At 50.2% G+C, this 26,214-nt stretch overlaps 1 protein-coding gene across 3 annotated transcripts in view; it reads left to right on the top strand.

Moving 5' to 3' along the window:
• Nucleotides 1–4,982, top strand: part of MINAR1 (membrane integral NOTCH2 associated receptor 1) — a 33,807-nt gene extending 28,825 nt beyond the window's left edge. For 2 of the 3 annotated variants that reach the window (XM_089309541.1, XM_070053395.2), the window contains exon 4: nt 895–4,982. In XM_089309541.1, the coding sequence (XP_089165667.1) occupies nt 895–1,092 (198 nt within the window). In that variant the 3' untranslated portion in view covers nt 1,093–4,982. The remainder of the gene's footprint in view (nt 1–894) is intronic. The other variant, XM_070053396.2, reaches the window with a different exon arrangement.
• Nucleotides 4,983–26,214: the final 21,232 nt, after the last annotated feature.

Below are 26,214 nucleotides of genomic sequence, written 5' to 3'. Positions count from 1 at the left end.
CAAATAAAAATAAATGAATAATTAGAGCCCTAGGAGCACGTGGGTTAGCAGGAGGCTGGCAGGAAGCAGATGGATGCAGGGAGCAGAGGGCTCGGGAGGCTGCTGTCTGCAGTGGTGTGAGCTGGGGTGGGGGCCCCCAGCAGGGAGAAGGCACTGTGCACTGTTGCATCTGGAAGGCGGCTGTGTGAGTGGTGAGACCACAGTGCCGGAAGCCTGGGCATTATTCGACGTCAGCCCCGAGACAGAGCCGTGCCTACGCCGTGGGAGTGGGTTACAGCCATTGGTCTTCCTGCAGGCATTTGTCTCATCTCAGGGAGCCTGGGAGCCGAGTCCATGCTCCTGTGTCCATGGGGGCTTTGTCTTTGGTAGAAGCTGCACCAAGTTTAGCGTTGTGGTTCAGGCAGGCCTGGCGTGTGGGGCTGACCGGTCCCAGGTCTGTAGACCGTGACTTTGAGCTGTGGCCTGTGCTTGCTCAGACAAAATGTTTGAAATGGAAACATCTTGTGTTTTGTTTGAACCCTTATCTTGGAGCTGCCTTTGATTTTCTCCGAGAAAGAGATGGTCTGTTAGCCTGCCTTCCAGCAGGTCTGTCCTTACCGCCTGGGGGGAGAGAACATTTTCCGGTGACTCCTTTGGTGGAGGGAGGGGGTGGCTGGCCTTGGCCTTCAGAGTCCTGTATGTCTCAGCCTCACTTCGATTTCACAGTTGAAGATTCTTGCCATTTGCAGCTGGGGAGGGGCTTGGGTTCTGTGGCTCGTGGAGCCTGGGGCTGGTGGGGGCAGGGTCACGAGCGTGGTCACCTCTGTCCGTGGCAAGCCACACTATTGTCACACAGTGTCATCGCCCTGGCTTCGGGCGTTCACCCTGTCTCTCCTGTCTTCTCTCTGCTTTTAGACGCAAGAATCTCTAAACCCCAACAACTTAGAATATTGGATGGAAGATATTTATACTCCAGGGTACGATTCGCTATTAAAACGGAAGGAGGCTGAATTCCGGCGAGCCAAGGTCTGCAAGATAGCGGCTCTGATCGCCGCCGCCGCGTGCACCGTCGTCCTGGTCATCGTTGTCCCCATCTGCACGATGAAATCCTGAGCCCGTGGACGCCCCAGCTCCATCCGGCTCCTCACGGCGGCGAGGCCACGGTGTGCGGACATGGAGATGGCACCACATGTCCCAACAACGCTGAAGGTAGCCGTCTACACCTTCTCCGGAGAAATCTACCTGTTAGCTCTGACTTAATCACGCACCGATGCAGCAGTTTTTAGAAGTGCAATATCTCTTCCCACTGAAAGAATGTAACGGACTGTCGGTGACTCCGAATGGAAGAGCCCAAGCGGAAAAAGAAGGGGGAGGCTGACCTCACCCTTTCTCGTTTGGTGAGGTTTCTTGGTGGGGAATAAGTTACACAGGAGGTATTTAATAGCTGTGTATTTCGAAGAAGCTTGGGGAGACAGCAAGGCGAGACAAACTCTCTTTTCCTTAATGTCCGTGTTCGTTGCTGGGGCAGGGGCAGGGCGTGGCTCCCGGCAGACCACTGCTTCTCCGCTGACTCTTACCAAGGGCTTTCTGCTCTCATCACGACGGACACGTCTGAGTCCTTGCAGATCCTTCTGGAAACATCCTGACGCTTCCTCCTCGTCCCGAGGCAGCAAGGAGTGGGACCGCCGAACTGGGTGCATCGCATGTGCTTCCCGTGCACATGGGGCCGAGGTGTTCAGGCCGGGAGACCCGCCCCTCCCCGGCCACCGGGGAGCTCCCTGCTGATGGTCACAAGGTCAATGCTGGGGGATCACGGCCACCCCCGGAGGCTCTCCCGTCCGTGCTTTGGGCTGTGGCTGCACGCCTGGATTTCCTGGCTCCTGCTGGTGCCAGAGGCTCCGTTCACACCTGAGATGAAGACTTGTCCTTGTGCCTTGAAGAGTACAGACAGCGGCCACACTGACATTCTAACTGTCCCCGTGGTTCCCGCGTGCCCCCAGCCAGCCTCTGTCCGTGGCCGAAGCTCGTTCCGTCGTAAGATAAAGGCACTGAGACCTTCTCAATATACTCCACCGTCCTGAAGACCTGTCAGCAGTGCAAAAAATATTATCTATTTAACCAGTTATCTATCTAGATGTCTATCTAAATGCCAGTGTCTCTTTCTTGTCTTTTCTGTTCAATGATTGAGAGCGAGGTTTCTCCAGTGTACATGAAGCTGTTGCAAATTCCCGGAAGTTTCATCTCAGTACCCCCTGCGGAATGGTGCTTTGATAGGACCGGACAGATGGACGCATCATCCAAGATAAAGAGGAGAATGATGGACAGAACCCAGTCGCCTAAAATTCTGCTGGCAGTGTGGAAAGCAAATAAACTTGGGCCCTGACAACGGTCCCTGCGGACGGTGTTTTAAATTCCTGTGCGTGGGACTTGGGAAGCACCTCCATTTTTAAAGCAATAGGACTCCAGCGTCCGTCCTACGAAAATTCCGAGTACTGCTTAGTTTGCCGTGTCTGATTCTATTGCTCGCCACTAAGGGGTCATCAGTAAATTCTGTGATGTTAACAAATGAGGGAGGCGTTGTCTCTAGAGCCCTTCTGTGTTATCCGTTTCTGTGGTCGTGTTTCTGTATGCGTTTGCCATCAGGTGATTGAAACTTAAGCCTTAGTATGGAAAACTGAGGATATATCGTTGAAAATGAAATCTTTTGTCTATTGTCAGAGTTTCCGCCTTTTGGTGCTCTGTTTTGGGCTGGGCGCTTTCGACAAGGCTGTTGCTCTCACTCCAAAGAGGATAAGCCCCCACACCACGTTCGGACCCCTCCGTGCCCCTCTTTGCCACAGGTTAAGCTACCAGAGCATCAGCCATGGTAGTTCTCAGCCTCTTGCTCTATTGTGTGCGGAAGAGCTGATGGGTACCAGCCCAGGATAAGAGAGACCGGGTCAAATCCCAAATCCCAACCGGACTCTTCCGCTTGACAGGTAGGATCACGGGGGCTGGACCAAAACACTTTCAGCACTGCCCTTGGGTGAGTCTGTTCCCAGTGGGCCCAGTTTGGGCCCTGTGCCTACCTAGCTACGTAGTGAGGGCGTGGCTCTAAGCCCTGCCCCGAGCCAGAGACGGAAGGCCCACAGAATCTTCTTCTGCAGTTTTTGAATCTGGGGAGGCAGCCAGAGACATTCCGTCCTGCTCCAAGTCCAGTGCAGCTTTAAAATACAACTCAGTGTCGTTGTCACATGATGGAAACGTCCATACCTGCTCACAGCCCAGGAAACCGGACCGTGAAGGCCAAAGGTAAGGTTGTATTCTCTGGAAAGGGGTCGCCCTCTCCCCAGTGGTGCCGGGTCCGACATGGAGGTTACAGACCTTCCCCATGGCTTGAAGCTAATGGATGATTGGAGTCTTGAGGTCATTCGAAGGTGAAGTTCATGGTTGATGCTGTCTCGCAGTCAATTCCAAGCTCTCTGGACCTCCCCTGGTTCCTCCTGTCCCTCCACTTGCAGAGTGGAGCAGGTCTGGCTGGGGTGGAGACATCTACGCCCACCTTCTACAGTGAGCTCCCTGCAGGCGGCACAGGGACCGTCCTGTTTATCGCTTGTTTTGGGTGCCATCTTCTACTGCTCTCTCTGGCATTTTTATGTAAGGTACAATTTCCTGTACCTTAGCAAAATTCATCTTCTTCTACTTATATTTTAAAAGACTTTATTTATTTGAAACTCAGAGTTATAGAAAGAGAGGGAGAGAGAGAGAGAGAGATCTTCCATCTGCTGGTTCACTTCCCCGATGACCTCAATGGCCTGCACTGGGCCAGGCCAAAGCCAGGAGCCAGGATCTCTCACAGGGTGGCAAGGGCCCAAACGCTTGGGTCATCTTCCACTGCCTTTTGCAGGCCTTTAGCAGGGAGCTGGATCGGAAGTGGAGCAGCCAAGAGAAGAACTGGGATGCCAGCGTTGCAGGCTGCGGCTTTCCAGCCACAATACCAGCCCCTCACTTACATTTTTAAAGCATACAATCCAATTCAGTTATGACCGAAGGCATTATTTTGAAATCAAATTCCTTAGCCGGTGATTCAATTTAGAATCATTTCATCCTCTTTCCCAATCTGAATTTGGTCTGAACACAGCCTGGCAGAAAAGCGAATTTCCCAGCACTCAGTTCTCAGACATTTTACACCAGCCCTCCCTTCTTTAAATTGCAGAGACAGTTCAGCAAATCATATTTACATCACTCAAGACCACCTGATCGTAAGCCGTTAGCACTTTATAGCTTGCAGCTACGCGATTGGTATCTGACGGGCTGGTTCAGTCACGGCTCTGAGTATCTTGGCCCTAGGTCTGATCCCCTCTTTTGGAATCAAGACACTGTTTTTGCTCCCCGTTTATCAAGACAAGAGCAGTAGCACCTCTTTTGGTTGGTTGGCTGAAAAGGAAACAGCTCCGCCACTGGTGAAAGACTCCATGCAGTGGTACAGAGACATTTGTGAAGGCGGAGCTTCAATGCGCTTCCTCTTATAATCAACCCGCAAGAATATCGTGGTCGATCGTGTGAATACCAAATCCATATATCCTGTCTGTTGTGCTATGGACATTTGCATTTCAAGGCACAGCTGAGAGTCATGGTTGGTATGACGGTTGGCGGTTGGCGGTTGGCGGGAAGGGTATTAGCTATTTCTTAACTAACAAAGAGAAATGCAACAAACTTACTTATTTATGCCTTATGAATAACAGAGTGTGAAATGCAAGGTGAGGTTGTGTGTGTAAGACCCTTAAGCAGTGGGGATCCACGGAAGCAGGACTGTGTCTTTTCTACGTGTGTTCTGTACAGCTCTTAGCACACTCTTGGTGCTTGATAAATGTTATATAATACCAATAACGAAGCACATTTTTAGATCTTTTTTCAAATGGCTTGTGTACAATTTGGTTAATGTACAATGGTTGGTTTGAAGCTATCATGTAAAATCTGCCTCTCCAAAATATAATCGTAAATAAACGGAAAATACAGAGAAATCTCCTGCTGTGTGACTTCATTCTCTCCATAAATTATGGCGTGTTCCGTCTTCTGTGTGCAGCCCAAGTGTTGGGCTTGGTGGTGTTTTGCAAACTGAGCAATTTGATGCCCTCAGCACCTAGGGCAAAACCACAGAGCATTCGAGCAGCCCGAAAAGATTCTTATGCCCCTTTCTGGTTAAAACCCTGCAGAGGAAAATCCTATCCAGACTCCTAAGGGTGAGTTACTTTGGCCTCTCTTTGAGATTTACGCTACGCACAGCAGACTCTCTGGTGGCTAAGACAGCCGGGGGATAGCCATGTGGTTACAGGTGGCTGTAGTTTTATCCTTCCTACGTTACTAACTCACTGTAAGTGCACCCTACTTCGTGCGCCCATTCCACCATTCAGGGGACCGGCTAAGTCCTTCCAGCTGGGGATGCTGAATGTTCCAGTAGATATCTTTCAGTAACCCTTTGTGGAATCTTCCAGAAGTCTGTGGAAAAGGCATGTGATGAAGAAATGACACATGGATTTATTTTGCACCAAAATAACCGTACCTTTTAATTCAGTTCTCCCATGAACTTTTTGAAGTACAGCCTTGTACGTGTTCGTGTCTGTAACACATACACCTAAGAATAAAACTCCTGGGTTGTGAGATGTGCATAAGCTTTGCCCAAAACTTTAGTCCTTAACATAGTTCCATCAATGCACACTCTCATCAGTCATTTATTTCGTAGGTCCAGTTTCCCCGCTGTGATTTCAACAAGTGGTATTGTCTGTCTTTCATTTAGCCATTTTGCTGTTGTGTGTAGATGTATCTCATTGTGTGTGTGTGTGTGTTTTTAAAAAGATTATTTATTTGAAAGTCAGAGTTACAGAGAGAGAGGACAGACAGAGAGAGATAGAGAGAGAGGTCTTCCATCCTCTGGTTCACTCCCCAGATGGCCACAACAGCTGGAGCTGCACTGATCCAAAGCCAGGAGCCAAGAGTTTCTTCGGGGTCTTCCCACAGTGGTGCAGGGGCCCAAGGACTTGGGCCATCTTCTACTGCTTTTCTAGACCATAGCAGAGAGCTGGATCAGAAGCAGCTGGGACTAGAACTGGCACCCATGCCGGCAATGCAGGCAGCGGCTTTACCCTCTACGCCACAGTGCCAGCCCCCATTTTTGAATTAATATGGAAATTTATGATTTTTTCCCCATTATATGGGACCAGTTGGGTTATTTTAAATAAATCTTTAGAGACTCCAGGGTCACTAAGAGGCTCTGTGATTTCGTCCAGTTAGGTCTGTGCTTCTGGAATTCTTGATTGTATGTGATGTGAGGTAGGGGTTAAGATGGGTCCCCCCCCACCCCGCCCCGGTTATCTATCTACAAGCACCCTTCAGAAAGAACACCTGTGTGATTTTCTGGGCCTTGTACTGTGCTCCATTGATATGCTCATCTTCTCTGATGTCAACATCCACCCCTAAGGCGATTCCTTGACCATGAAGTGCACAGGCAGGAGCTGACTTGGGCTTTAGCACATTTCTCACGTGTGAACTCGTGTCGCGGAGGATGACGAAGAGAGGAGGTGTCTGCCTCTGTTTCATCCCTCCTGCCATTCACAAATGTCACTGGCTTTCCTGCCAGAGCCATTAAAGAAAAGTGATTACTTTAAGCATGAGTCACCGCACATTGCAAAAAGCAATTAAAATCCTGACATCCACAGCCAGAAGGAAATCTTTGACAAGATCATGGAATGCTAGGGTTACCATCCTCGTACAATGGTATCAGAATGCTTTTCAGTTTTACAATAAAATGTTAATTCAGACCCACAGATTCAAAATTTGTGTTTGGCTGGACTGCTTCTAGCTTGCATTTTGCCTGTATACTCTGAAATACTGAATTAAGAAAACAAGATGTCTAAGTCATCTTGTAGGGAAAAATATTTATCCTCGCGACAAGGACAAGTCAGTAGGCAATATGCTATTGTAAGGCATTTTAATCTGTCATTAATTCAGCTTTCCCCTCCGAGTACCAGTGAATGTCAATGCTTGGTCAACTCCCTTCACGTTATTGAATATATTTTTTTATACACATGTTCGCCATTTCCAGGTGCTCTAGAATTCAGGTTGGAAACAGCTCCTACTGGCTCTCCCGAGCGAGTCTGAATGGGGGAGGATCTGCTGCACCTGCATCTAGTTTCTGTCTTCATTAGTCCTGATGATGGAAGGAGGAGGACGGGGTGCCGGCGACTTCCCATGGAAGCGACGCTGCGGTACCTGACAAAGATGCCGAAATGTGAAAACGAGAGGAGACCGTCTGGGTTTCTGGTCAGAACCAGAGAGTGAGTGCATTTTCAGCCCTTGGAGCACTGTGCCTTGCACACAAAGCCTCTGTGCTCTCTTAAAACTGACTTCCAGATGCTGCAGTTTATGAGAATTCCTGACAGATTCATTAGATTCTGCACATAAAGTTATTGTTAGGATTCAGCCGTGCGAGAGTAGTTAATTGCAAATACAGTTTCCTTTCATTTGTCAAGGAAAGCACTTCATAAATTATGCCTAATAAGTTACTGAGTCGTCACCCCACTAATAGAAGAAATGTCCCTGGTACTTTCATGCTGGTTACTTCCAGCCATGTTCCACATTTTAATGATTCTTGCATAATTCCAGAAGTCCCAGTGAGGGAGCCTCTCTCTGCTCATTTTCCCTGGACCAATGCGATTGGTTCTGCATGTCTCCGCCAGTCTAAATTAGCATTGTGTTGCTTTCCAGTGAAAGGTCACTTTTACCATCAGCAACGACGATGGATCTATGTACTTCTTTCTGATTCTGTTTATTTCCTACCCCTGATTTATTCATTTATTTGTTTAGTCAACTGAGCAACTAGAACAGGCAAAGCAGAGGTTGGATGCTGGAGTATCGCTGCCTGCCGTGTCCCTAGAACCGGCGATGCCTTGTCCATACTGCAGGCTTCATAAATGCTTGTTGAGTGAATGAATGAGGGGACACACGAATGAATGAAAATCATCTCAGATCCACTGGCCTGGAAATTCCATTCTAATGGGTGTGCAGATGACAATCAAGTCAGCAAATAATTTCAATCAGCAATGGGTGGGGTGCAATGAAGTGAAAGAAAGAAGTGGAAGAACGAGGAATCTGGAGGGGAGTAGAAGCACAGCTTGAGTCAGGATAGTCAGGAAACGCTTCCGGGAGATGGCGGGCGGACCACGGAGGAAGCGCATTTTAACAGAAGGTGCCTGTGTGCAAAGGTCCTGAGGTGGGGATGAAGACAAGGAAGAAGGCTGCTGTGGCTTGAATTTAGTGAAGCAGCCCAGGAACATATGAGGAGACAGCAGTGACGTAGGCAGGATGAGATTATCTAAGACCTTGCCGGCTGCATGAAGGAGGTGAGGTTTTATTTTAAATAGAACTGGAAGACTTCAGAAGGTTGCAAGCCGGGACATGACGTAATCCGCATTTATATTTTTAACAGATCCCTCTGGCTGCAGCATGGGGAGCTGAGTAAGGGGAACTGAGGGTGGAGACAGGGCGAGCAGTCAGCAGGTGGTGGCAGGAACCGAGGACCCGGATGAGACAGTGGCACTGAACTTGTGGTTGCAGGTGCAACCTGGACCCATTGATGAGACAGGGAGGTTCTCAGACAAATTGATTAAGAAAGCCTTCCCAATGCTTGGCTCGAGGAACAGGTGAGTGATGGTGTTACTTGATTTCTTGGTGAACAGTTTGAAAGGGACGGCTCCGGGGACGGGCAGTGGTACCCAAGGTTTTGTTTTGGACAGGCTACATTTTTTTTTTCCCATCTGGGCCCTGCAGGATGAAGTCATTTTGGTCTCTGATATTTTTGACTAATGTGTAACAATCAATAGTCCATATTGATGAGGTCCAGTGCGATGTCTTCAACCAAGTGTATTTTCTGTGGTGCTGGAATCAGGGTAGTTGGCACATCCGTTATCACCTGAAGCCTTTGTCACTTCCTCGGGGGGAGGCCATGCAGAATCCTCTCTCCTAGCTGTGTCGAGATGCACCGTGCATTGTTTAATCTGTTCGCTCTTCTCTGTGAGACTCAATGTTAGGCTCTCAGCCAGCTCCCCTGTCGCTCTCCAGGCTGTAGACCCCAGAGAGCGAGCATGCTACCTCTGCCTCTCCTCTGTCTAAAAAATTCACCTCCAAGATTCTCCCCTGGCATCCTTCTCTCTAGGAGGTCTTCTGGGCCAGTCAGTCCAGGCCACGGTTTGCTGCTTCAAGGAGCAGTCCCCAAATCTCAACTGGCTACAGTGACAAAGGTTTACTTCCCATGCGGCATGTTCTCTGTGGGTCAGACACAGCGCGGCTTCCTCTCCTCTTCGTTTCAGGACCCAGGCTGAAGCAGCTGCCCGCCCCACCCAGGGGGGACGGGCTTGTCTCCTGACACAGCAGACAAGTGAGAAGGCAGAAATACACCCTGGCTCTTGACACAGGATCCTTGCATTCATGTTTCGTAGTCAAGTCGCAAAGCTATGTCTGAGATCTGTGGGCTGGAAAAAAAAAGATTGCTCAAGAGGGAGAAGCCTGGTGCCGATGGGCAATAGCTACTTAATAGTAATTAGTAGCCCAGAGCTGGTTAGGTTAAGAGCACATTAGAGATGCAAACTCAGGCAGCTCTCACCCTGGACCTACTGCATCCGAACATCTGCAGGAGGCGGGGCTGCGAGAGCGGTAGTCCTCCGGCTTGGGAATCACTGACCGCACATGAGTCCTTGACCTTCTTCTTCCACTAAGCAGGTCAAGGGCGTTTCCCCAGTGCAGCCACACCCTTTGGCTGTTGCTGCTGCACCATGTTGGAAGACCAAGCCCTTCCACACCAAGGCTGGCACACAGTGGGTACACATTGAATCTCGGCACAGCTGCAAAACTGAACCAGTACTTGACCCCCAGGAACAACGTGGCATTTGCCAACCTAGCCTGGCTCTGGGAGAGCAGCCAGGGACGCTCCTGGGAGCTCTGTTGGGTGCAGAGGATCTGGATTCCTGGAAGTCACCATTCTCTGTCCACAACACACACCCCCAGCCACTGCGCTACCTGCTAGGCTGAGTCCGGCTCCTAGAACACTCAGGTGGAGGACCGTCTTGGTCACATGGCCTCTGTGCATCGATGTGCACCCTATAGTGTGGTTGTCACCACTTTCCCCTTCCTGACTTTTGCCTTGGGCTGAAGTCTCCCCTTGAGCAACACTGCCCCACTGCCTTATTCGCACTTGGCCTCTACTCTGCCGCCGAGGGAGCAGGACCACCATGTGACTTCTCAGCCATCTGTGCAGTCCACCACACTGTGAGTTCTGCTGATCTGGTTCAGCCAATTGTCTAGCACAATGGCTCCCTCAGCTCCAAAGGTGGGCTAATGTGGTGGAATGAGACAGCCATGCCAAGATGGGCACTGGCAATGGAAACTGCCTGGCAACAGGTTGTGATTGGTTAGGGCATAAACCGCCCCTTGACTGGATTGGCTGCCTTGGCTATATAAGCTGCTGTACCAACTGAAATAAATGAGTCTTCCGGCTGCCCCCCTCTGGTCTGCTTTCACCCGGCTCCCGGGGTCTGTGTGGTGACTCTGCACCTCTTGCCCCCACCACGCTCCTCCTCTCAGAACGAATCCACCACAACAGGCTAACTTCGACTCCTGGCCTTTCCCAAAGAGATCCATACTCCTTTGGAGTGCCAGGGGCCTTACTTTGTGTTGGGATGACTAAGAAATTCATGGAGAAGTGGTCTTAACTGCTTGTCATTGCCCACGGCTGTGCCCTGTCCACTCTTGGCTTATGCATTGCACCATGGAGGACACTTTTTGAGTACAGAATGCACAGCAGTAATATCACACGCACAGCTCTGAGTCCCTGTGGGCACTCAGCACATGTCAGGAGTCCTAGGACTTCACCCCCAACCACTTTAAGAAGAAGCAAAAATGGTAATGGTTGCCATTTTGCAGTTGAGAAAGTAGAGGCTGTGGCTAAGACTCCATAGCCGGGTCTTGTTAATCTGATTCAAAACCTGCTTTAAAGGAGAGCACACGAATAGAAAATGTGAAATCCAATCAGACCAACAGATCGGGAGGTGATAACCATTGAAAAGATCGTTCCTTAGAGAGGGGACACGCCAGGCTGGGGGAGGGGGTGGCACCTGGGGATGCAGTGGGGTTGGCCATGAGGCAGACAGGGCAGGAGCTTTTACTGTGCTTTCCAAGGGAAGGAATGGCCAAGGAGATGGGTGCAGGCAGGCTCAGTCCTGGCTGGTTACAGCACAAGTTACTTCATGGGGCTACCAGGTGCAGAGGAGCCCAGAGAGTGAGTGGCTGATACAGGAGATGGTGGGGTGTGGGCTCTGGCTTGCTTGGTTTGCAATCCAGAGGTCCACAGGAGGACATGGAAGGGGAAGGGTCCTTGAAATCAGACAGATGCGCTGGGCTTGGGAATCTGCCACTTTCTATGGAAGGCTGAGCAGGTCTCAGTGTCTCTGTGCTAACCCCAATCTTATCCGGTTTTGAGAGGATTAAATGCAAATCCATTTACAAAGCATGTGGCTCACAATAATTACTCAGCAAACGTGAGCTGCTTTTCTTTCATTCCAGAGGGGAGGTCATGAGTGCAGGTGGCCAGCCCGGAAGGGCTGTGAGATAGGTGGTGAGCGCAGCCCAGCACCCACACACTCATCCATCCACCTGTGTATCAACTGATGCCCAGTGAGCACCTACCAAGTGTGCATTACACTGTGGCCAGAGAATGCAAAAATCACAGCTTCTTTCTCCAGCAGTTTCTAGTGGCCCACAGGAGACTGATGGGTAAATGACAGCACAGTCAGATGGCAGTGCAAGTGGGTGGGCGAGAAGCTGGTTCAGGGACTCTGGGGAATCCAGGAAAGCGTCACAGACAATGACCTTGATCTCTGCTCCTTGCAGGATGAGTGAGGGTCGACCAGGAACACAACACTAGAATGCTACTCCATGCAGAGAAAACGGTGCAGGCAGCCCGGTCCACGGGGATGTCTACACAGAAAGCATATTGGTGTCCCGCGGGAGCTCTGAGCTTTAGGGACGGTGTGGACATAATGCAAGGTCATTGCTCCCGTTTGCTACCGAAGAGACCGGGGCTCTTGTGTTGAGGAACATGCCTAGTGTTGAGCACTTTGCTTCTATGGAGGAGGGGCTAACAATTAACTTGTAAGTCTGTATTTGGGAACTCAGGATAACTTTCCTACACTGCTCTGGCAATGGCCAATTTGAGCAAAATAAAAAACCAAGATATAGAAGCAATTACATGTACATTTAGGCAGACAGGAGAGGATTTGACACCTCTATGGGGAGGACGGATTATTTAGGAAATTGGATTAGCACAATTGGCTGACCATTTGTGAAAAGCGAGACAGATGCCTTACATTTTTCACCAAAATAAATTCTACATGGGTGAAAGAATTTCATGTTAAAAAATAGGAAGCCGTTAAGGTACTGGCAGAAAATATAAGTAAATATAAAGACTTTTTCTGAAGCATGACACCAAGGAAATTATAAAGAACTATATTGATGAATATGACTACGTCATATAAATCCCGCAACATGGGCTTCCTCCTGTGACAGAAAAACTAGCAGCAGCCCTGTTCCCCAGTGAGAAAATTCCAGAAAACTGGAGCAAACATCTGAAAGAAATGGAACCGCCGTGTTCTGATGTTGTTGGCACCAGGGAAAGCACAGAGCAGTGGTGTCTGAAAGGGAGTGGCAGACAAGCTCTCTGGTCTCCCCAGTTTTGGGCTGGAGGCTCTTGCTCTTGCTGGAGGGGGGTGCAGGGACAGGGGACTCCGAGGAGGTCAGAGTTCATGGACAGCGGGCAGCTCAGGTAGGACCCAGTCCTGGGGGGAGGGAGCCCCACGAGTCTGCGAACACAGACATTGAGTCCTCGGCTGAATACTGAGCCGCCCATGCTTCAGGGATCCTGCCCAAGACGGGACAGGGAACTCCTCCTGGACAAGAGTCAGGGGCTCACAAGGACAATGGGGACTTCCGATCCCGTCCACCCTGGGGGGCTCATGTCACAGAATTTCCAGGACATCCAGAAGAGCCGACAAAGGGGCCCTGCCTTAATGCTAGGACTAAGGGAACTTAGAAAAAGACCACTCAGAAATTGTCCTAAACAAGCCTCCAGCAAAACCAAGATGATCCACAGTAATTTAATTACCTGACGAGCAAACTTCAATACTCTTTTATTTAAAAAAAATTTTTATTTAAAAAAAAGATTTACTTTATTTATTTAAAAGGCAGAGTGACACACACACACACACACACAGAGAGAGAGAGAGAGAGAGAGAGAGAGAGAGAGAGAGAGAGAAATCTTCTATCTGCAGGTTCACTGCCCAAATGATCACAATAGCCAGGGCTGGGCCAGGCCAAAGCCAAGCAGCCTGGAACTCCATCTGGGTCTCCCTCTTGGGTGCAGGGGTCCAAGTGCTTGGGCCATCACCTGCTGCTCTTCCAGGCGCATTAGCAGGGAGCTGGATGGGACGCGGCGCAGTGCTCCGATAAGGGAAGCCAGTGTCTGCAGGCAGTGGCTTTACCCACTGCACCCCAGTGCCAGCCCAAACTTTATCGCTTTTTAAGGGACACCAAAATAATGTAGATACTAAATGATGTAACATTTACAAAGTCAAACACCTAACACAATTTGCCAGGTGTGTGAAGAAGCAGGAAAAAGTGGGCAAAAATATGTGACCTACAGCAAGAAGAAATAATTCCATAGAAATAAATCAGAAGTCACGAGGTTATGGAAATAGCAGATACAAATAAACGCAGTATAAATACATAGTGGCATATTGTTCAAAACAAATGAAATCCTCACGTTTGCAACAAAATGAAGGAACTGGAGATCATTATACTAAGTGAAATAAGCCAGGCAGAGAAAAGACAAATATCGCGTTTTCTTTCATAAGTAGAAATTAATATACAGAGCATCAAAACTGTGTGGGTGTCATATAACTTGGCATATAGATAGCTATAAATATTGTCTTCACTGAACTATACCAGCAGCATGACAACACGCCTTTGTTTTGTCACAGTATGTGATACCAGTGTGCCTGTTTTCAAGGAGAAAATAATATTATGGATATAAAATATGCATATGAAGTGAATATGGCGAAATGTAAAAAAAATTAACTCCCTGGGCTGGAGCGCCAGCATCCCATGTGGGCTCTGGTTCGAGACCTGGCTGCTCCACTTCCGTCTCTGTTGTGGCCTGGGAAAGCAGTGGAAGATGGCCCGAGTCCTTGGGCCCCTACACCTGTGTGGGAGACCTGGAAGAAACTCCTGGCTGCTGGCTTCAGATTGGCAGTTCCGACCGTTGCAGCCAGTTGGGGAGTGAACCAGCGGATTGAAGACCTCTCTCTCTCTCTCTCTCTGCCTCTCCTCTCTCTGTGTAACTCTGACTTTCAAGTAAAATAATAAAAATAAATCTTAAAAAAATTAACTCTTGAAGTTTAAATGCCTTCAAGGGCACAAAGAAGTCACTCTATACTCCATAAATATATAAAATTATTGTTAGTAAAACATTCAAAAAATAATTCTAATGAGCTAATCTCTTGGTCCTGAAGGCTCTGCCATTTTATTTACCCAGCTTTGGAGTTCGCCGATTTTTCCCTATTGTGTTTCTGCTTTCTGTTTCATTGATTTCTCGCGATTTTCATCATGTCCTTTCCTCTGTTAACCTAGGGTTTATGTACTCCTCCCTCTCTTGCTTTTTAAGGTGGAAGTTAAGGTCACTAATTTAAGACTCCTCTTATTTTTGAATACAGGTGTTCTAGTGCTATAAATTTTCCCGTAAGTACTGGGTTTGTAGCATCTTACAAATTTTGCTACATTGTGTTTTCATTTTTGGTCATGTCCTTATTTGGCTAACGTTATTCGAAAACAGTTACTTTGTTTCCAAAGAAATCCCAGCATTCCTCTCAGGGGACAGACACTGCCCAGGGCCCTGCTGGGGACTGGATACTGTTCGCTCCGACACCTCTGTTCCCAGCCTTGCTGCTCCAGGGACACCTGCACATCTGGGTTCTTTCTCTATGGGATTCTATTTCCCCGTTGCTCTACTCTGAGAAGTCTCAGTAGCTTGTTCCGCTGGGACTCTCTCAGTTCTGTCTCCTTAACCCAGGGTGCTGCTGGGTTCCCCCCAGAATTCCTGTTCCCTGTGCTCAAGCTGAGAAACTTCTCTAAGGCCATAAACTGGAGAACCACAGGCTCCCTCAGCTGTCCGCCTCTCAAGGGTCAATGCCTATTGATTTCTGTAACTGAAACAACGAGGCTATTCAAGTCCTCTGTTTCCTTACAGATTTTTTCTTTGTCTACTTATCCGAACAATTTCAAAGAGATGTGCTAACATTTTCTACTATAAATGTGTTCTTTCTCACTTCATTTTTTAAAAGATTTATTTATTTACTTTAAAGTCAGAGTTACACAGAGAGAGAAGAGGCAGAGAGAGAGAGAGAGAGAGAGAGAGAGGTCTTCCATCCTCTGGTTCACTGCTCAGTTGGCTGCAACGGCCAGAACTGTGCCGATCTGAAGCCAGGAGCCAGGAGTTTCTTCCAGGTCTCCTACACGGGTGCAGAGGACCAAAGACTTGGGCCATCTTCTACTGCTTTCCCAGGCCATAGCAGAGAGCTGGGTTGGAAGTGTAGCAGCCAGGACTCGAACCAGCACCCATATGGAATGCCGGCGCTGTAGGCAACGGCTTTACCCGCTATGCCACAGCACCAGCCCCTCTCATTTCATTTCAAACATGTTATTTCTATCAATTTTTGTTTGAAATGAGGACATTTCTAAAACAAATTGTGGAAATGCATATTATGAGCAAACTCTCAAACTAATTTTTCACACCAAAATAAACTTATCTTTTAATTCCTTTCTTGATGGTTATTTTAAAGTACCTGTATACTCTTAGATTACGCAAAAAAGTGCATAACAGTGTGTAATTGTTGTAACTCATTGGTGGCTTGAACTTTATTTCATCAGAAAGTATTTGCTTTATTTTATTTATTTTTTTGACAGGCAGAGTAGACAGTGAGAGAGAGAGAGACAGAGAGAAAGGTCTTCCTTTGCCGTTGGTTCACCCTCCAATGGCCGCCGCAGCCGGTGCACCACGCTGATCCGATGGCAGGAGCCAGGTGCTTTTCCTGGTCTCCCATGGGGTGCAGGGCTCAAGCACTTGGGCCATCCTCCACTGCACTCCCTGGCCACAGCAGTGAGCTGGCCTGGAAGAGGGGTAACCGGGACAGAATCCGGCGCCCCGACCGGGACTAGAACCCCGTGTTCCGGTGCTGCAAGGCGGAGGATTAGCCTAGTGAGCTGCGGTGCCCGCCAGTATTTGCTTTAACTTCTCATGCTGCTTTCCTTAAAATCACATTGTCTGATTTTAGTCTGGTTACATCACACTTTCTCCTGCTTAATGTTTGTGATCCTGTTAGTTTTCTTTTATTGACTCTTTTTCTTATGGATTAAAAAAAAAATAACTTGAGGAGGCCGGTGCTGCCACGGCAGAGCGGATAAAGCTGCCACTTGTGAGGCTGGCATCCCATGGCCATCTGGGGATTGAACCAATAGATGGAAAAATCTCTCCATCTCTCCCTCTCCCTCTGCAACTCTGATTTCCAAATAAATAAATAAAGCTTTTCAAAAAGCAACTTTAGCTGTCCTTTTATTTACATATGTAAAATGAGAGTGATGATTATACGATCAGGCTGAGATTGTCTTCCTCAAATTTTCTCCTTCTGGGAGGCAGCCAGGGTAGGGGAGGGGCCCTTTAAGCTAACGGGAGATTGGTTTGGTTCACAGGCGTTCTTCACGGCTCATGAGCTGGTCCGTTCCCAGTTAACTTTTCTTCTGGTGAGTCCAGGAGCCTGTAGACAGGCATAGCCCTTCCTGCCCTGTACCTGTCCTAGCTACATGCTAAGATTCTGCAATTGCTTTGGTGATAACACTGGTCCCGAATGGTGGGCTTGGGCCTCGTGTATGCATCCTTTTTTCTTCTATTATCTTAGCACATCCTCTGTTGTCAGCTTTCTGATACCATCTATGACATTTTAAAAATATTTTGATCCACTTTTCTAAGTGTTCTCCACAGTTGCGTAGCTTTGAAATAACTCAGTCATCCGTCACTAGAAACAGAACCCTTTCACTCTCAGTCTGTAAATGTTTGAGGAATACTGCCTATTCGTATCTCAGCATGTAAACTTAACTTTCTTGAGATTTTATTTATTTTATTATGAAAGAGTTACAGAGAGAGAGAGAGAGAAGGAGAGGGAGAGAGACCGAGAGAGATATCTTCCATCCACTGGTTCACTTCCCAGATGACCACATTGGCCGGTGCTCGGCCAGGCTGAAGCCAGGAGCCAGGAGCTTCTTCTGGGTCTTCCGCACAGGTGCAGGGACCCAAGGACTTGGGCCATCTTCCACTGCTTTCCCAGGCCACAGCAGAGAGCTGGATCAGAAGTGGAGCAGCTGGGACAGGAACTGGTGCCCATAAGGGAAGCTGGTATTGCAGGAAGTGGCTTTACCCATTATGTCACACAGCAGCCCTGGATCTTACTTTTTGAAGTTTACTTGAAACTTATGTAAGAGGAGTCATCCTGTACACACTTTGTGTGCGTCTGCCTTCTTCTGTCAACAGTGTGTTTGTGAAAATACCTGTATTGCATTTGATCTCACTTCGCTCTAATCATACCATTGTTGTGCTATAGTCTGCTCTATACAAATATATTTATATTTATTTATATATTCTGCCGATGAGCACGTAGGTGGTTTACAATTTGTGGTTAATACAGATAGTTAGGCTATGAACAGTATTGTGTAGCACCCCAGCAAAGAAGATAAAAAAATAAAATAGATGCTCGTCACTGTTCATCATTAGAAAATGAACATCACTACACAGCTATTAAAATTCCCGAAATCAGACTGGCCGGCATTCGGAACAGCAGGATCTCTCATTCACTGCTACTGGGAGTGGGAAATGCTCCATCCGCTTTGGAAGATGAACGAGTAGTCCCTTCCAAAGTTAAACAGAATCCTAGCACGTGAGCCCTCAGTCATGCCCCTTGGTATTTGCTCAACTGAGGTGACATTTTGCGTCTACATAGAAATCAGCACACATTGTTTATCACAACTGTATGGCCACCCAAAACTAGAAGCATCCAAAATGCCATTGCACTGGTGCATGGATAAACTGTGCTCTGTCCATACGATGAAGCAGTATTGAAGACAAAGCAGCAAGCACCATCAGAATAGGGTAAGTGACGGAGGAAACTTAGGTGCTGTGGTTAGGATTGCACTTGCCGTGTTCTTCCTCCTAAAACGCACCATCCCGGCTTTAAGAAGTTAAAACCATCAGACCAATTTCAGTAGCGAAGCATCCTACGAAGTCCCCAACACATCCTCCTCAAAGTTATCAAGGTTACCAGACTTAGGACAGCCTGGGCAGCTTCCAGAGACAAGAGGGGCCCAGGGGGACATGATGACTGCTGGGTGTGTGGCTTTATGGATGGGCTCCTGGACAGGAGAGGAACACTGCGTAAAACCAAGGGAAGGGAATAAACTCCAGACTTTGGCCAACAGGAAAGTACGAGGTTGACTTAATGAGCTTGCACGCCCACGTCCAGCATGCAAATGTCCTGGCTGCTGCCGAAGACCAACTCCCTGTGCTGTAGCTCTGCATCTCAGACCTCTCCTCCCTCCCAGGGCTTTCCTGGGTTGTTCTCAGGCACAGGGAAGCACGCTGTGGCACCTGCCATCCTCAAAAGCCCACTGTCAGCCATCATCTCCCTTAGCTGCCCGTCTCTTCCTCTCTCTGCCCTTAAAAGCAAGCGACTCGAAACAGTTGCCTGTGCTTGCTTCTCTTCCCCCAGCCCCTCGCTTCCCCTCGCACCACTGCTGGGTCCCAGCACCACACAGCACCTGCTCTCCTCAAGGCTTGCTGTGGCTTCCGTCTCGCCAAACTCTGTCGTCTCTTCTCTGTTACAATCAGTCCTGTGGGAGCCCTCAACGCATCTCAACACTCCCTCCTCAAAACACGTTCTTTTAGTTTTTAGGACAACATGCTGCTGCTGGTTTTTCTCTTCTACTCTTTCCTCCCTTTCTTTCTTTTTTAAAGATTCATCTTATTTATTTAAAAGACAGAGTTACAGAGAGGCAGAGGCAGAGAGAGGTCTTCCATCTACTAGCTCACTACTCAATTGGCCGCTGCACCAATCCGAAACCAGGAGCCAGGAGCTTCTCCCAGGTCTCCTATGTGGGTGCAGGGGCCCAAGGACTTGGGCCATCTTCTACTGCTTTCCTAGACACATTAGCAGGGAGCTGGATCTGAAGTGCAGCAGCCAGGGCTCGAACCAGCTGGATGTATGGTTGGTTGAAGGAACAGCATTACTGAACAGGACTGTGGGAGATGCCTGTCGAGTGGATACAAGACATGGAACTGGTACTGTGTGCGCCGGGCACCCTGCCTCCCGCCCTGCACGGGCTCTTCCTACACGTGTATGATAGACACAAGGAACCCGGCCATGCAGCGCAGTGTGGTACGCGCAGCCACAAGAGCCAGGGCACTGGGCCTGGGTGACCTAGCCTCGTCTTGAGGGATCAGGGTGCCATCCTGGAGGAGGAGTCGAACAAAAAGGCTGCTAAAATCTGAGGGCCGTCCTGGGCGGCGGCAGCATGGGGAACGGAGCTGTGAGGACCGGTTGGGGCTGGTTGGAAGAAAGCCTTGTGTACCTGGCCCGGGAGTTTGGGTGCCATTCACCGGGCAATGGGGAGCATCTGATGGTCTCCGAGTGAGAGTGTCACCATTGGAAAGGACGACGGAGCGGCTGTTGTTGTTTGGACGAAGTGTCTTCAGCGTTTGGTGCTCTGTGTTTTCCTAGAATATTTGTGGAGCATCCCAGGAAGCCGCAGACCCGTGGCTCACTGCTTGGATGAGACCGTTGCTCCAGGCTTGCACGAATGCATGTTCTTCCCGAGTGGGCTCCTAGGCAGGGGGTTGTTTGGCACCTCCAGGGGGACGATGGACTCCCGGAGGAGTGCATGGCATTCCCAAACACCCGGAATGCCGGCAAGTGCATTCTTCTATTGCCCAAGAACCCAGAGCCCTATAACGAGGAGGGAGTGGTCTCACAAAGCAAATCCCATAGCAGATAAAGGAGACAGTGAACTCTCCCTCCCCGTCCCTCAGAGCAAAGTGGTTCCGGTCTTGGGAGGGGTTCGTTTTCTGCATCCACTTGACCGGGGCCATGGGGCGCCCCGACACTTGTTCCAGTGTCATTCTGAGTGTGAATGTGAGGGTGCAGCTGGGTGTGGCTCACACTCGAATCAGCAGACCGAGTAAAGCAGAGGCCCTGCGCGGCGTGCGTGGGCCTTGTCCCATCAGTGGACGTGTGGGACAGAAAGGCCGACTCTCCCACTAGCAGGAGGAAAAGTTTGCAGGCTTCCTTGGGCTGCCTGAGTCTCCTCGCCTTCAAGCCCTGGCTCTGCCCGAGTCTTGCACCTGCCAGCCTTCAGTCCCGACACCACCGGCTCTGAGACTCGGCTTTGAGACCGAGCCTGGGAGACGGCACCGTGAGCTCCCTGGGTCTGCAGCTTGAGGAACTCCATCGCCATGTGAGCCAGTGCCTTGTAATACACGTGTGATTATTCCTTTCAATCCAGCCCAGTTTGGCAATGACCCTTTCTTTTTAAAGATTTATTTTAGTTATTCGAAAGGCAGAGCAACAGAGAGAGAGAGAGAGAGAGAGAGAGAGAGAGAGAGAGATCTTCCATCTACTGGTTCACTCCCCCAATGGCTGCAACAACCAGAGCTGGGCCAGGTCAAAGCCAGGAGCCTGGACCTCCATCCTGGTCTCCTGCATGAGTGACAGGGGCCCAAGTACTTCTGCTGTCTCCTTCTGCCTTCCCAGGGGCATTAGCAGGGAGCTGGATCGGACGTGGAGCAGCCGGGACTCAAATCAGTGCTCAGATATGGAATGCCAGTGGTGTCGCCAGCCACATCTTAAGCTGCTGAACCACAGCTGTAGTCCCTGGCATCAAACTTGGAAGATGTGGGGGCTGAGCTGTGCTACAGTGGGTAAAGCCACAGCTCGCCATGTGTGCCACCTCTCAGAGTGCCAGTTCAAGTCCCAGCTGCTCCACTTCCAATCCAGCTCCCGGCTGGAAGCAGCAGAAGATGGCTTGAGGACCTGGGCCACCTCTGTGGGAGACCTGGATGGAGCTCCTGGCTCCTGCCTGGCCCAGCCTTGGCTGTTGCAGCCACTGGGGGAGTGAACCAGCAGATGGAAGCCCCCTATCTCTCTCCCTATCTGTTGCTCTGCCTTTTAAATAAATAAATACATAAATAATTTTTTAAAAATGGAAGATGTGAGTTCAAGTCCTCAGATCCTTTCAGAGAGAGTAGACAGCGCCCTCTGTTATTTTTGGACCGTGTCTGTAAATGTGGCCACAGTAAGACCACAAACAACAATGCAAGATTGACTTGTTGTACCCCATTTTCTAATGAGAAAACTCAGGGTGGGGCAGGGATCTGATCAAATTCAGAGAACTAGAAAATGACATAAATGAACTTCTAGATGTCCAGTTTCAGCCTAAGCTCTTTCTCTAGACGGTGGCTTGGGCCAGCCGCGTAGGGCACACCTCAACTGTCACAGCCTTTAAACAAGTCACCTGCTGGTTCCCAAGGACCCCTGCAGGCTGGGGCTCAGCCCTCTGCCCTCACTGACCAATCCGCTCCACCCCCACCCCACCCCCTATCCCCAGTGCCCGGCTGTGATGCTGGCGTCATCAGCGCTCTGCCGATCAGAACGCCAACAGCGAGCAGCGAGTGAATGGCACACGATGTCAGCAAATGTCAGAGCCCCGGGCTGTCTGTCCCCAGGCCACACACGCCCCTGCGCTCGCCCACCACGTGCAAGGCCTCGTGCCGCCCGGCAGCTGCCATCTCCCATCTCCCTCGGCACTGTCTGCACCTGCGCCGGCCTGGCTGTCGTGTTTGATGTTTGGCAAGAGGACCAGTGTTTCCTTCATCGTCCCACTAGGAGGAGGAGAGCAGCAGGACGTGAGTGTGCCAGGCTGGGGAGACGCACACCCACCCCTCTGCGCTGCCCCACCCTTGGGCGAGGGAACGGACAAGTTCCCTGATGCCTGGGAACGTCAGATCAGTAATCGAGGAGCAAAAGTACAGCTTGTACTTGTTGAAAAAAAATTTTTTTGTACATCTAATTTGAAAGGCAGAGAGAGGGAGAGACAGAGATCTTCCATCCACTGGCTCACTCGCCACATGCTGGTTCACTCCCCCAGTGCTAATGTGACGGCTAAGCTTGGAGCCAGGAGCCTGGAATTTTAAAAACAGAAGTTTATGGCAATAGGAATTAAAAAGATAAGTTAAAGTATGTTCTTTGGTCTTGGATTTTAAATCATGAATTCATGTTTGCTTTCAAAGCATACCACTGTCTAGTGCATTACTTATTATTATTATTATTAAAGATCTTATTTATTTTACTTGAAAGGCAGAGTTACAGAGAGACAGAGGAAGAGATCTTCTGTTCGCTGGTTCACTCCCCAAATGGCCACAACAGCTGGAGTTGGGCCAATCCGAAGCCAGCAGCCAGGAGCTTCTTCCAGGTCTCCCTGAAAGTGCTTGGGCCATCTTCCACTGCTTTCCCAGGCCATAGCAGAGAGCTGGATTGGAAGTGGAGCAGCTGGGACTTGAACCCACACCCATATGGGATGTTGATACCACAGGCAGAGGCTTAGCCCACTACTCCACAGCACCAGCTGTGGGGAGCAGCTCGGACTGGACTGAGTTACTGGAATTAGGACTTATTCTGTGCATCTGCTCTCCCACAATATGGCGCTGGGAGAGAAGTAAACAGCTTCCGCACAGCTGCCTCCAGTTCAGCCAATAAACTGTAGGACTTGCTCCTGATTGGAGGAGAGCAGCGTACTCGGCGTGTGGGCAGCCGAGTTAGGATTGGCGGAGGAGGACTATAAAGGAGGAGAGAGACAGCATGCACCAGGAACATCTAAGGGGAACATCTAGCTGAAGGAACATCTGTGCAGCCCCCGAGAGAGCCGGCCGGCGGTGTGCCGCTCCCCTGCGGAAGTGGGGAATGTGGCCAGGGGGAACTGCCCTTCCACGGAGGTGGAAGGGATAGTAGCCAACCCGGAAAGAACCAGCAGCAAACCCGGGGAGGGCCGAGCAGACGAAAGAACAGCGCAGGGTCCTGTGTCGTTCCCCCACGAAGAGGGGGAGCGACATAATGGTGCCGTGACTCGGATATGAAGCCTAGGCAGGGCTTAGTGTCGTTCCCCCATGAAGACGGGGAGCGACATAATGGTGCCGTGACTCGGATAGGAAACCTAGCTCGGATAGGAAACCCAGGACGGATAGGAAACTTAGGAGGGAAGAAACGGGAAGAACTGGGAAAATATCGGAGAGAGAGACTAGCAAACAGCCTAGGGAAAATATCGGAGAGAGAGACTAGCAAACAGCCTAGGGAAAAGCCGGACGAAAAAGGTGCCGGAAGAAGCTATTGAAAGCCTAGGCATAGACTCGGATACGGACTACGGGGGGAAGCTGGGAGAAATCTCTAAGGTCGAAAGCGAAAGTGAAAGCTAGAACAAACAGACTCGGACGCGGACTGTGGGGAGAGGCCAGGAGAAATGAGGGAGGAATATCATTGGAGGAAAGTTTGGGGAAACATACCGGGTAGAGAAAAGTGTTAGGGAAATTGAAGCTGCGGGGGGCAGGCCGAGGCGGAAACGAAAGCCACTTTGGGATTCTCAAGTTAGCCCGGGAATAGGGGGCGAAAAGTTGAAACCAGAAGCTGAAACGTAAGCCAGATTGGGATCCGTCTGATTAGCCCGGGGAGCAAAGGACGGGAAGCCAAACCGTGGGGCGGAGACGTATGCTGGGTTGAATTCGCCAGGCTAGCCCGGGGAACTTAGATTGAATGCTAGTGGCGGACACGTAAGCTACGCTGTGTTACTCGCGGAAGCCGCCGCGTGCAGAGAGAGCACGGGGCGTGAATAGATAGGGAACGGGGCTGGCGCGAGGCCGTGGTGCAGACGCGAAGGGCGTGGAGACCGCGGAGTGCGCGAAGCCAAGCCGCGCAAAGCCGGGAAGCTGCGCAGATGAGAGAGACGCGGGCTGAAGCGGCTCAGCCAGAAAGCCGCCGAGAAATAGCCTCGGGGCGGAGCCTGCTGGCAGGGCGAGGCGCCGGGAAGCCGCAGGGATAAGAGAAACAGAAGTTTAGAAGTAAAATGGGAGAAATAGGAATGCCCGGAGATAGAGAAATAGAGAAATAGAAAGGCCTCCCCTCAACACAGCAATGTGAGAGCTTGGATTCGGTCTGCCTGATTAAGTGAGGCGATGAGCGCCTGTGGCGGCTAGCAGCTTGTGCGCCGCAGGTCACCGAAGATAGGCATGAACCAACACTAATAAGTCTCCCCCACAATACGGCAATGAGAAAGCTTGGATTCGGTCTGCCTGATTAAGGCGGTAAGCGTCAGCAGGCGGCTCGACCAGAGTATGAGCCGCAGGTCACCGAACACAGGCACGCATCAGCGCCTAAAAACCTCCTCACAACATGGCGAAGAGAGGACCCGGATTCGGTTTGCCTGATAGGACTTGTAAGAACCTGTGGCAACTCTAGCAAGTAGAGCAGAGTGTGTGCCGCGGGACACCGAAGACTGGCGCGTATCAATGCCAAAAATAAAAAGAAAGGGGGATCTGTGGGGAGCAGCTCGGACTGGACTGAGTTACTGGAATTAGGACTTATTCTGTGCATCTGCTCTCCCACAATATGGCGCTGGGAGAGAAGTGAACAGCTTCCGCACAGCTGCCTCCAGTTCAGCCAATAAACTGTAGGACTTGCTCCTGATTGGAGGAGAGCAGCGTACTCGGCGTGTGGGCAGCCGAGTTAGGATTGGCGGAGGAGGACTATAAAGGAGGAGAGAGACAGCATGCACCAGGAACATCTAAGGGGAACATCTAGCTGAAGGAACACCTGTGCAGCCCCCGAGAGAGCCGGCCGGCGGTGTGCCGCTCCCCTGCAGAAGTGGGGAATGTGGCCAGGGGGAACTGCCCTTCCACGGAGGTGGAAGGGATAGTAGCCAACCCGGGAAGAACCAGCAGCAAACCCGGGGAGGGCCGAGCAGACGAAAGAACAGCGCAGGGTCCTGTGTCGTTCCTCCACGAAGAGGGGGAGCGACATAATGGTGCCGTGACTCGGATATGAAGCCTAGGCAGGGTTTAGTGTCGTTCCCCCATGAAGACGGGGAGCGACAACCAGCCCCATTATTTCTTCTTCTTTTTAAAAATCATTTATCATTTATTTGAGAGGCAAACAGACACAGACACAGAGAGCGATGGGGAAGGCTGGGGAGATTGATCTCCCATCCCCTGGTTCACTACCGAATGCCTGAAACGGCCAGGCACAAAGTCAGGAACCCAGAACTTGACCCAGGTCTCCCCGAAAGGTATTGGGGACCTAACTACTCAGTGCCTCCCAGCAGGTGCGTTAGCAGGAAGCTGGAGTCGAGAGTGAAGCCCTCACTGAAACATAGCACTCTGATCCTGGGGCAGGCATCCCCAGAAGTGTGTTAACCCTTGGTTTTGTCCAAGCCAAGTTCTCACTGGATTGCCCACGTGGATGCCAAGTGCTGACACCGACCACCGAGACCCTACCCAGAACCCCCGCCCGAGCAGGAGCAGTGTGACGTCATGCCGGGCTGTGATGACAGAACCTAGGTCTGTCCTCTTTCTCCATTCACTCCGGCTTCTAACTGACGCGATGGGGCTCCGTGGACCACCGACCACAGCGGAAGCACAAGATACAAGTTGCGGTGGGCAGGGCGCTCCAGGCTCAGGGTCAGCCCAAGTGTTCAGTGACCTGAGAAGTCACCTCTGGACCTGGTTTTCTCCATCACAGCCGGACAACAGCAACCAAGCCCTCGAGGTGATGTAGCCCGAGAACGAGTCATTTCCGGCTGATTTCTGGCCAGTGACGCGGTGGTGGGCTCTCCCGGGATGTTTCAGCTCTCTCCAGAATGGCACGAGGCACCCTATGCGTGGTCTTGCCGGAGAAGCGGAGTTCCTGGATGCTGGGTTTGGGAGGAGAAGTTCTGTCACCGCACAATGTCCCCAGCGAGGACAGCAGCCAGGGGAAGTGACTCTGCAAAGCTCCCCTGTGATACCCTGAGGTTTCT

Source organism: Oryctolagus cuniculus, chromosome 12 (genome assembly GCF_051225735.1).
Source record: "Oryctolagus cuniculus isolate XC-2025 breed Fujian yellow rabbit chromosome 12, ASM5122573v1, whole genome shotgun sequence".
Classification (NCBI taxonomy): domain Eukaryota; kingdom Metazoa; phylum Chordata; class Mammalia; order Lagomorpha; family Leporidae; genus Oryctolagus; species Oryctolagus cuniculus.
The sequence above is the reverse complement of the archived record's forward strand: the minus strand, read 5'-3'. Positions and strand labels throughout refer to the sequence as shown.